The 12,214-nt window shown below is 43.4% G+C and overlaps 1 protein-coding gene across 4 annotated transcripts in view; it reads right to left on the reverse strand.

Annotated features, from left to right (window-relative positions):
* Positions 1 to 11,531, reverse strand: part of PLCB1 (phospholipase C beta 1) — a 396,670-nt gene extending 385,139 nt beyond the window's left edge. For 3 of the 4 annotated variants that reach the window (XM_054820498.1, XM_054820500.1, XM_054820501.1), the window contains exon 1: positions 11,071 to 11,511. In XM_054820498.1, the coding sequence (XP_054676473.1) occupies positions 11,071 to 11,169 (99 nt within the window). In that variant the 5' untranslated portion in view covers positions 11,170 to 11,511. Of the gene's footprint in view, positions 1 to 11,070 lie in introns of all 4 variants that reach the window. The other variant, XM_054820497.1, reaches the window with a different exon arrangement.
* Between the last annotated feature and the right edge of the window lie 683 nt (positions 11,532 to 12,214).

Here is a 12,214-nt window from a genome sequence, read left to right on the forward strand (position 1 = left end):
CCTCAAAAAAGATGTATATTTCTGTTAAAGTATTACAGCTTTATCATTCACCTGTTTCCAAAGCAGCATTATGTGAGGTCAGTCTATATTCCTTTAAGGAAAAAAAATGCGCTCTAATAGGTTCAAATTTAAATCAAACATTTAACTGTGTTTTATCTAAGTGAAAATAAAGTTGATGGAAGTGACATTACCATAAATAAATAACAATAACTTATGCAAGTGCCATTTCCAAGGAAAGAAGATGCACTTGTCTATACTATCCCACCAGTACAGTCCTTGATGGCAGAGTACCAAACTCCCAGCAATGGGCATTCATGAAACAGGGAAGTTGAATTATTCCTAGTTTACAGCTAGATAAAACAAGACCCAAAAAAGCTAAGTGACAGGCCCAGCACCAGTCAGAAGTCTGTGGGGGAACAAGCAGAAGAATAAAATGGATTCAAGCATGAAACTCGTTTTTATCTCAGCACAAGAGAAATACAAATAGAAGAGCAAGTTCTACACTAAGAAGAAATACAAGATCGAACACTTAATTGAGCATAAAAGTCCTCTTTATAACTGGAAGATCTGGGCTCTGGATTACCTGTGCTGCAGGTACACTGACACTCAAATGGGTGCCACGTCAGCTTTTGGAGGCTGGGAACAAGTGCGGCTGTACCAATGCCAGGCAGTGCTATGGGAATGTCGCAGCTGGGATCAGAGCTCATTCACAACGTGCCACTGACCCTTCTTTTCCTCCTTACAAGAAAACAGCATTGTATGCACTTCTCCTAAGAGAAAGGACATACAGAATTTGTACCATCTGTTTTTTCCCCTGTTTCTCCATAGCTTCTAGCATCTTGTACACCTGAGAGTTGGGTACTGTTTGAATGCAACAGGCAAATTTATTTTCAAATTATGCCAGGCCCTGAAGAGATGTTGACTGGCTGTCTATACCCACAAGCTCCTACAAAAGTGTTCTTAAACCTCTGCCATTCAAAAACAGGAAAAAAACCAACCAAAATAAACTTGCTCTGGAGATAAAACTCTCCTTTTTCAGCTTATTTCATTATGTCCCATGCAGCCTGTGTGTAAATATGTAAAACGAGGAAAGAAAAAGACTAAGTGTCCTTCTGCGTTGGGATGAGACATACACAACCTCAGGAGGGTGGAAAGAGAAGGAAGTGATGGGGAACAGACAGGCATGAAATGATTATGTCTAGGATTAATCAATTTGCTGGTTAATCATTCCAAATCAGTTGCTTCAACCCAAAAGCTGTTTGGATTTGTCTGTGCTGATGACATACAGCTGTCAAAGTAACACTTTTGTAGATGTGGGTTGTAAAATGTTGACTATAATCAGACTCAAAAAAAAGTGGAGGATGAGGGGAAAGAGCCTTCACTCTCTATTAGGTGACATAAAGGAAACCTCATCATGACAGGGATAGTGATGAGTCTTAATTTAAGATCCTCCCTCCAGGAAGTTTTATTTGTAGGGTGTTGGGTTTTTTTTAATCAAGAAAAGGCAGTTGTACATTATGCATCTTTTCTAAACTAACTATACCACTCTGACATTAAGCATAGCACAATTAACATGCTGATGAACACGAGAACCCTATGCTGTCTTGCTGTATACAAACACAGGATCTAAGAATAACGTTGTACATGTAACTGTGTGACATGTGTCTTAGGAACTCTGTGCACGTGACTTTTATTGTTGCTGTTGACTGTGTGGAAATGTTTTATATATTCCACAAGCTAGCTATAAGTCTTATAAGTTTCTGCCACTAAAAGCCACAGCCCTTAGTTCTGGGTGTAGAGGAATAGAAGTAAACCTCTCTAGTCAGCTCTGCAAGTCCCTCTCCCCACTGCACATTAACGCAGAGTTATGTGTCACGTGGAACAGGTCTGTTGCTTTTATACTGCTCTGCAATCAGGGCTTGCAAAGGCAGGCAACAATCCAAAAGATACATGAAAACCCTTTATACATTATACATTCAAGAAGTAGAGTGGTTCATGGCTCTGAAAAAGAAATTTGTTTCAAATTACAACTGTCTAGTACATTTATTTACAAAAACTATTGTACTACATGGGAAAAACTGTGGTTTATTACCCAGAAGACACACCTGTAGTCATTCATGAGGGTATCCTGAAGGCCATTAATTCAATTTCCTCACCCAAAGAGCTGACCTGTCTCATAACTCCCTTGAACAGGTTCACCAACCGTGCACAATTCTGAAGAAGAAAGTAACAGACAGGACACACTAGATAAAGGGAGAAAAAACCCAAACAAAACTTGAAGGACAAACAAATAGGGAGCATTTCTTCCCTAACCCACTCAGATCCCCAATGTGAGAATAAAACAGAGGGGGGAGAAGAGGTCAGCGTTGTGCATCTCTAAAGCTGATGGGTTTGGAAATTAATACATATTTAGGTGTCCAGTAGGGACACAGTTCTTGCAATCCTCTAGATGTCAACTAAGTAAGCAGCCCTTTGGGTAGGAGCCCCAGATTCTTGGGACACTTGCAAGTACATAAGAAAAGAAGCAGAATGAGGTGACCAAGGCAAAAATCAAATGTGACCAGAAAGGGGAGAAGAAGAAGAAAAAGGCAGAGTGTCCCAGACAATTATGCAAATGGCCGTCGGTTATCAGGCTTTTTAAATGCCACCCGTGGGTGCTTGTGCCAAGCAGAGGCTTGGTTTCAGACAGATTGCTATTGTAAATTCCTTGAATAGAAAGACTTGGAGTGGCTCTAGCCTGGCAGTCCCAGTATGCTGCGTATCACACCAGTCTAAACTTAAGTGATTTTTTTTTTTTTAAATTCTTTAAAAGCTTTTTTATTTGTTAACTTAGTACCAGTTCTCTACTTTCCTCCAATTTCACAGCCTCAGATGAGTAATGTGGTGGTTCTATATTTATTCCTTTAAGTTGCCTCCTAATTGGCTGTACAACCTCAGACCTTGCATTAGGAATATCCTTTATTTTCTGCTTTTAAACAAAAAGGTTTCAAATTTATGCCCACAAAGTGTCACAGAGAACTTTGGGATCCTTATCAACCAGGCACAGCAGAACACAGGCATAAAAGATCAACAGAAAAATTCATATTTAAGTGCCTGTCAGGCAACCATTTCAAGGTCTAATTTTAAGTGTGGGTCCCCTAGACCACATCTAACATCAGCAAGCAGAAAGTGCCACCTCCATTTTAATGTTACTGACCAATAAAGACTACCATACAAAGCCAAACAGCAAAGTGGGTGGAAACCTTGGTTTAGTTTCTTTCAGACTGTACATCCATGCCGTCTAATCCTCAGAGCATCCCCACGACCAGGCTGTGCATCCAGCCACAAGGGACAGAGCCTTCCACCCAACCTTCAGTCATAACTGGTAAGACTTGAAGAGACACAAGGTGAGAAAGAACGGCTACATAAGGATGTGCCACTCTGCCGCCTATATCCTGGGCTTTGGCCCTCGCTCCTAGGACTCTCCGTGCTTTATTCAGTATGTATTAAGGCAAGGTTGTAACATTATTGCCACTGTGTTTTGTGCCAAGCACAGTTCCGTGTTAAAATGATCAGAGAACATCACAGGCTGGGATTAGCGTGCCTGTGATGCAAGTATCAGATCAATCCTGCCCTAGCTGAAAAGTTCCTAATGGATCTTAAAAGTACCTACAAAGGAATGAAAATCTACATGTACCTTGTCAACTAGCAAGACCATGAATCAGATGAGTATGTGTTTTAATAAATCATGTATAGATAATGATGATGTTTCTTAGAAACAGTTGCAGTCAAAATTCACATCAACAGATTTTAAAAAGAAAAGCAGACCAGTCTTTATCTTCAGCTCTTACAACAGATGGAGCTCACAGCACTGCCTTATTAAGCCAGGCCGCTGTTTCCTGGTTTCTCCTTGGATTTTTAGAGGCATCAAACATCCCCAAATATAACCTGAAAACCTTTACACACATCATTATTTCATTTGCTTGAACCTTCTTCTGGAAATGTTCTGCCAAACTGTTTCCAAACACAAAGCTAAGAAATACAGATTGTTTCTGGCAGAGGCCAAATATTCTGCAACTTTTCTTTCACTTTGGCAAAAGGGCTTGAACTCTGGTTAAGCAAGGGTGTAAGGCTGTGGGAAAGGTGCAGAGAGTTTTCTTGCCGCCGCCCCCCCCCCCCCCAAGCCAGGGGGATTACAGCCTTGGAGGAGTGCAGAAGGAAGGAGCAAAGGAGAAAGGACAGAAAAACCACAGTTTACACGTGGTCAGCAGACATATTAGCTGTTAAATTCCATAACACACTGGGTGTAATCAGACTGGAACTAAGCAGGATTACCCAAACAATTAGCACTATGAATTTCTTTAGACTGACAGCTGAACCTTGAGCCAGAGGGAGAGAGTACCCATCTCCTGGCTTTGCAATGAACCACTGAAATAATTCAGAAGAGTAAAGATGCCCTCTTTTACTGAGGGCAGAAGAGCCAAATCTGCTATGTAAAGGAACAGATTGCAAAAAGGAAGCATTGAAGAGGGTGAAATGGGTGCTGGAGGTTGGAAGCAGGACAAGAAATCAAAACTGGAATTGAGCTTACAGGACCCGTAAACTGAAATTCCATTTGTTCAATAACAACATGCAGGAAAATATTCTTCACTATTAGAGTGGCTAAACTCTTGAGAAACTTTGGTGATGGCACCACACAACAGAAGTTATTATTCTGCTAATTAAAGACTAACTTCCTGCAGGTTTCAAAGAGCTACCTTGAGTAGGATTTGTTCCTCAGAAGCAGACTACCCTGTCTCATTTTTCAGGATGCCCATACTCCTGGGCTAATTATAGCCTTACCACATGTAGTCTCGATTTGACTGCATGAGTCCTTATTTGTTGCAGATGTTGCAAGGTATGCAGTCAAGAAAGAAGAAATAAAGGGAGTAATTTATAGAAAAGGTAGCCAAATGCCAACCAGGAAGATTTTATCTCTGCCAGAGAGTTCTTATGTGTTGCTAAGCAAGTAATTTAAACCGGTCTGTTCATGGGTGTACATGCTGTATTTTGATTTTGAGGGAATACTGGAACTGTATTTCCATATTTCATTTTCTACTTTTCAGAGATGCTGAGCCCAAATTAATCTGAAGTCACTGGGGAGTCATTCTGAACATCTGACTGTATGGTGCTACGCAGTCTGAAAATTAGGTCCAAGGTATCTAATCACAGATTAAAAATTAGTAGTTTTTTATGTTGGTCTCTTTTTTTGGACCTACAACAGTACAACTGGGAACTCATTTTGTCATCTAATGGGTCTTGTGAAAATAAATTAAGAAGTGCTTATGAAGCATTTACTTTATAATAGATAAAAGACACCATAACGATTAGCTAACTTTCTAGTTCACCATAGCCTTTGTTAAAAAACGGTCTTGAGCATTCAAAAAATAAAGTGAAGAAAGCATACAGTACACAAATTCACTGTTAGCTTCCCTTTCTCAAACAACTCCCCCTTTACTTAAGGGTTGTTTTCAGTTTCCCTAGTATTTACCAACACTCCAGAGGGCTCAGATGCTACAATAACACAGATCTTATCTTCAACTTAAACATGTAAATCTTCACTAGATCTTCCAAGGCAGGCATCTAACCATTCTGCAGTGGATCCAAAACTTCCCCACCCCCAAGATGAAGTCAGCAAGAGCTTTCCAATGGAGTTAACCAACTTCAGGCTTTCCCCTTTACTAAATGTTAACTATTGAGAAATTTTAAACTCAATCTGATTACGTTCCTATGTTGCAAAAGACCAAAACCACAACTTCTACTCATTTAGATAAAATATTTTTATATAGCACAGAGCTGATATTTGTTTACTACATAAAGATTAGCAACAAAGAAAAACAAAACAACACTCTAGAATGTTGGACTAACTTCTCTCCAGACTGAAAACATTCAGAAAAAATAAATTTTTCAGATTATTGGTTTAGTTTTATATGCACAGAACAATGGTTGTTCATTTTTCAAGGCCTTGGTAACGTACTGTAGTGACAGACTTGTGCAGAGTTAAAAAAAAAAAGGGCAGGAAAAACTCCAAGCTATGTGAGCATCAACATCTTAAAAATCACTTCTGAAAATTTCTGGGTTTTTTTCCTTTGTTTAATCTCATTATCCATAATAATGATATTCTGATGTTATATTTACTTGTGAGGTTAAAGGGGATGTCTCTCATACTCTTGATAATCTTCTTTAAAAGATTCTAAACAAATAAAGAAGCCCCAAAACTTTACATAGCATTCACCATCTGAGCTCAAAAATGTTTCATAAAGATGAAGAAGTGCTCCAAGAAAAAGGCATTAAAATAGAACTTATAAGACCTAGGTTCATTTTTGCTGCTCACTGGAATACCTGGTAAAGTGCTGTAGCCACTAAACAATGCTACCTATCAGGAGGTTTGTTTCAGTAACTAAATATTTAGAAAAAAAATACAGCTATAAAAGTGGAATCATGTCCTTCAATTTAGGTAGAGCCACATTACCTTACTCATATAGTTAACTTGCAAGTAAAAGTAAATAGTGTAAGTCACAGGGAGACCAGTCAAATTCTTTATGCAAAGTACATATTATCACTAGGGAAGATAAGAAAGCTTTTAAGCAAGAACTGAAAACAAATCTATTTTTGAATATTCACTATCATATTAACTTGCTTCAGTGTGCAGATTACTGCTCTCAGTTCAGCTGTGCTTTAGCTGTTGAGCTATTTGTTAACTCAGTTATGTCTATCTTGTTCCCTACAGGAGAGAAAAAGATAAAGGAAAAAAGACAGCCAAGGCAGGTTTCAGCCCCTTCAGGCATCAGATCAGTCCTGAGAGAAGTCACCCTTTATACCCGGGTTTCATTAACCTACTCAGCTAGCAACACATACCGCTACATTAAGTTTAACCCCCTACAAAAAAGCCCCACCCATGGACTTAATTGCATCCTTTTTATTTATTTATTTAACTGTTTTAAAACTCTCATCAGGAAGAGCTATTATAATCTGAGTTTCACTACAGCAGAGTGGATCAAGTCAGTTGTTCTTTAAGCCTTCCCTCCCTCTCACAGCTATTGCTTCTCTCTAGGAATAAAAGAATGTATCTGTTCAAAGACCAGATCAGTACTTAGGAGACTCAGAGTCTCTTCCCAGTAGTAAGGGAGAAGTGTTTATAAAGGCCCAACTGAAGGCAGCATGAAGAAACCTGACTTGAAGTAGCAAGTGCTCAGCCAATTAGCATCTTAAACCAGGCACATGCATGCATACATCCACCAAAAAAGACCCAAAACAAAACCAAACAAGAAAACCCTAAGTAACCACTTTTCTCTTTCACCTATTCAAACATCAGCTATTTCTGTTCAGTGCCTTGTGAATCCAATCTACACATCAAGAACAAGAGTTAATTCTAAAATTTGTTTTCTGACCTGTAATATTGTTAAAGAATAAAACAGAAACAGTGTGAGGAAAAGCAAAGTTACAGGACAACAATCATCTGTTTGACTTCAGTGCTTTATATACCGATCCAAAATGGAATTTGTGAATAGACTGTATTAGGCATCAGATGATGTAAGTGATATTACATCCAATCCCAATGCACAAAAGTGTGACTTGTCTTGCAAAGCTGGAACTTTTTAACTGATCCTGATGCTTCCACAATTTAGAGACCGAAAATGGTCTGCAGAGGAAATGGAATTTCAAGCCTCCTGAGCTGCTTGCTTTCCACCTGCCTCTATATGATCTTGAGTGGTTGACATAACCTCTTCCTCTCCTCTTCGCAAAGCTCAGGCAAGGAATTTCTTTTCCAAACTGGATCATCACCACTCGGGGCGGGGGGGGAGTGGGCACTGGATGAGGTTCATGTGAAACACATGGCAGATTTCTCTGCTGTTCCTCGGAGAGGAGGTCCATATAACAATGTCAGTACCACATCTGCTTGTTAGCAGCCTCAGTGTTACTAATTAGGCACAGAGCTACTAGAAGCTCAGGATGGGAAGTCCATGGGTGGATTGGTTTTAAAGTCTGTATCACTACAGCTTTTGTCAGATTGTTCTGCACACCACGCTGCAGCATCCTTCTAAAAGCTGGCAAATACATTCTTTAACAACTGTTAGTCTATATACACCAAGAAATTCCTTACACGCCTCTCATGCTCTGGTTTAAATCCTTCCAGCATTCCCTTTAAAAAAAAAAAAAGCTACTTTTCAGTGGTTTATAACTCAGCTGGAAGAATTTTGCTTTGGGCTGAAACTTGGTACAAGTCATAGGAATTAACCGAAAACACTCTTTTGCTTTATGAAATGCGAAGCAGAGTCAATAGAGCCACCTTTAAACTGCAAAATAAAACAGCAGGGAAGTGTACTACAAGGGTATGCCCTGAACAGGAACAAATGCTGCCCTAGTGCACAGGCGATGCGAAGAACTGAACTCCCATTCTCACTCAGAAACAGTAAATAGAAAATGGTGCGCAATAAACATCAGTATGTGAGCCTCGCTCTTCTCAACAGCCCTGTTAGCACAGCAGATCCAAAGTACTCATTATGGTCAATTCTATTTTACTGTTACATTTTGTAGTTTACTATTTCTCATTACAGCCTATTGTTTCACTGGAGAGTTTGTGCATGCCTATTTACATGAGAGACCACAGAGGTTCAGATTAATAATCATCATTTTTAAAAACCCTCAAGCAGATTAATGTGATAGAAAACAAAGACTCTGAAGTAGTTATTGGCTACTCAATGGCAAACATTTTTCAAAGTCACCAAACATGCATTCGTCTGAAGACCCTCTTACAAACAGAGTGCCAAAGGAGATTCATTTCCCTTGAAATCTTTGATTTCGTGAGGCTTCCACTGCTGAGAAGAAACACTATGACCGAGACAGGGGTTTGGGGGATGGGAAATGCACACATATACACACAATGCATGGTCAACAATGAGTTAATGCTAGTACTCTTCATCACACAATGTGGCTAAATACGCATCAACTTTCACAAGGTTGCTGATCAAAGCACTCACTAAAGAGAACAGGACTTTTTCTCAGTCACACATTCCAGGTAATAACTATGTAGCACTGAGTAAGTAACACCTTTAACCTGAAATGCACATCTTTTGCCAGAACTTAGCCATATTTTATTACTGCAGCCTTTTACAATTGAAAATCTTTTTCCCAATTAGTCTATAGCAGATAGGTTAGCCACGGAACATCCACTGTGCATGAAGAACACCTCTTCTCCTTCAAATTCTATGTATACAATATACTACTTGGGAAACAGCACTTAAACTAATAATTTAAACTGTTGCCTAATTGCTTGGACTTTCAGTCTGGAGACTGAAATCACCATTAACTTGACCTCTGCATATACCTGTGGAAATTTCTTGGTAGCTTACCAAAAATAAAACAATAACTGCAATGACAAGGCTGAGGTTATGCTGCCGTTTCCTATGCTAAGGAAAATATCAACCAAAGGAAAACATTTTCTCAGGCAAGTCATTCAAGCTTAGTTCCTGAACATGAATAACCTGTGTCAAGCCAATGTTTACTACTGCGGACAAGGTCAGGTTGCTGAGCTTATTAAAAATGTATTAGCTTATTTTAAATAAAATTTCACACTACAAGTTGTCCAGTTTTTTGGTGTTCTTTCCCTCCTTGAAAATGTTTATCACAGGTTTATAGAGGTCAAGCTCAAACATTTGGCTGCTGGACAGGCTGAAAGCAATGGCAAAACAGTGATACGTAACAAGACAAGAACAGTTGAACTACTCCTTCCCTCTCTCTTTCTGTTGTCCCTCCAGTTGTTGCTGTGGATGTCTTTAGCACAGCTAAATTCACAGCAAATATATGAGAGCTGTGTTAAGGCTCTCAAAACAAGTTATCCTCAACAATTCTCCTGACGTTCAAACTGTCCAGCATGCCTGCCGCCTTTGCCAACCACTCCTCTACCACAGCTCCAGTCTCACTATACTCGTCTGTCCCTCCGTCTCCAGAGACCATTCGCAGACGGACTTTTTGGGGCACCCGCTCCTTCATGCACAACTGAGACACAAACACTCAATGTTGTATTGTAGGAGCAAGGCTAGCAGAGGACTCATCCTTTTTTTTTTTTCTCTTCTCTGTAGCATAGCAGTCTTATTTTTATGCTCTGAGAAGAGGAAAGCTAAACAGAGAAACGCTACCTTTCTCCGAAACGGTCCCAGGCATAGCCTACAATTGAAGAAAGAAATCCCAGCTGCTGAACAGCTGTGCTACCAAAGGTGAAGTGAAAACCACACTCCTCTCCTATGTCAGGCAATACAAGTGCAAAGGTTTGGGAAGCAGCAAGTGGTAAGGGGAAAGTGGATATGATTTTGAGGCAAGTCTTGTGCCCTAATGAGCCAAGAAACAACAGTGCCTTCTGTGGAGGAAGATGAGTGGCGGTACCCAAACAGCGAGACCAGGGAAAAGGCATCTTGGGCTTGATAATCCTACCAGAAAAAGAGAGACAACGAGAAGGGCAGGAGCTAGAAGGAAGGACAGAGGCTGGAAGGAGGAAACAGGAGATGGAACAAGACAGAGAACAGGTTGAAACAACTACGTTACAGCGACAGAGATGGCAATGTGCACAGTAAAACAAGGGAGGCAGGAGAGGAAAACGCTCGCGAAAGGAGCCAGCTCAACACAGTACACACCGGCCAAGCGTAGTGAGCCGGGAGAACCTTTGGAGAAAGTTTGCCCGGCAATTTAACAACGCCTTGCGGCTCGGCCCGGACCCCACACAGCGACCGCCCAGCCCGGGCGGGGACACTTATCGCCAACAACCGCGACCGTCCCCGACCGGCCGCCAACTCCACCACCGCCTCAACTCCCGCCGCGGGACGGCCCCACCGGCTCGCACCTGCCCTCCGCACCGGGCGAGGCGCGCACAGCGCCCCGCGGGCCGGCTCCCCGCTGCCGCGCAGGGCAGGGCCGGGCCGGCCACGGCCCCGGGCGGCCGCAACATGTGTGCTGGAGCCCTCCGGCCCGATCGATGCACCCCATGCGTTGCATAACCCCGCCGTGCCCTTACCACTCTGCCCCGTGTGGGGCACGGGAAGGAGGGGAGCTACTCACATCGTCCCATTTGACGAATTTGATGCCTTTCTTCAGGGTGTCGGAGACGCAGACGGGCTTGAGCTGGAGAGCGTGCACCCCTGGCTGTGCCCCGGCCATTTGCACCGCATTGACGCGCTCTCCCCCGGAGCGGAGAAGCCGCGGGAGGCGGCCGCCTCAGGAGGGACGCTGGAGCGCCGGAAACGGCCCCAGGAGAGAGGCCGGCAGCCGCGCTCGGCGCGCCTAGAGCGGGCAGGGAAGCGGCTGCCCAGGCGGTGAGAGCGAGAGGCTTCACTAGCGCCCGAGGAGGGAACTGGCACGGCAGCAGCCGGGGCGAGCCATGCAGCGGCACATCCTCTATATACAGCCGGCTCGCCACGCACGCATACGCCCGCCCGCTCCCTCTCTCACACACACGCACGCAGGGGCACGGAGCGAGCGCCGCTGCCCGCTCCGCTCCCCTCCCGCCTGCCCCTCCTCCCTCCCCGCCAGGCTCGGCCCCCGAGGTTCCCCCGCGCCGAGGTCAGCGCACCGCGCCGGCGGCACTGCGGCGCCACCTGCCGGCGGCGGGTGGTGCGGCATCCGCTGCGGGGCCGGGCGCGCCGGGCCTCGGGCTCCTCTCGGAGCGGGGAGCCCCACGGCCGACCTGAGGCGGTCAGCGGTGGGAGTTCGGCCGTGGGCCTCACCCCCGGCCTCTCTCTTCCCCCGGGCTGAGGCCTAGTCCCGGGCCACCAGTGCCCAGCAGTTGCCTTCCTCGAAGTGCGGTCCCGGTCAGCCTTCTCGGCCACCCCCGAAGCAAGAAAGACAACAGGGAGACACTCGAAAATGCACTGAGGGAGCAGCACACGTGGGTCTCCGCTAATGCACGGTTACACTTGAGAAGGAAGCAAAGATGTGTGTCTGTGTCACTTGTACTTCTGAGAGATGCAGCCAAGGAGTGGTACCACTCGCCGTTAGGCTTCAGAAGGAGTGAGCACAAGTGATACCAACTGCGATTTTAGGAAATAGTTATGGCAAAGGCAGAGTAGAAGGGCAATGCTTAGTCTGCAAAGTGATAAATGGGGTGGCAAAAGAGGACGGACTCTAAGAGTGGCACATACAATTCCCGTCAAAGCTTGGTACTTTAAATACATAGAAATTGCTTTACCAAAGCTTTTTGCTCTCA

Source organism: Grus americana, chromosome 3, assembly GCF_028858705.1.
Source record: "Grus americana isolate bGruAme1 chromosome 3, bGruAme1.mat, whole genome shotgun sequence".
In the NCBI taxonomy this organism is placed as follows: Eukaryota; Metazoa; Chordata; class Aves; order Gruiformes; family Gruidae; genus Grus; species Grus americana.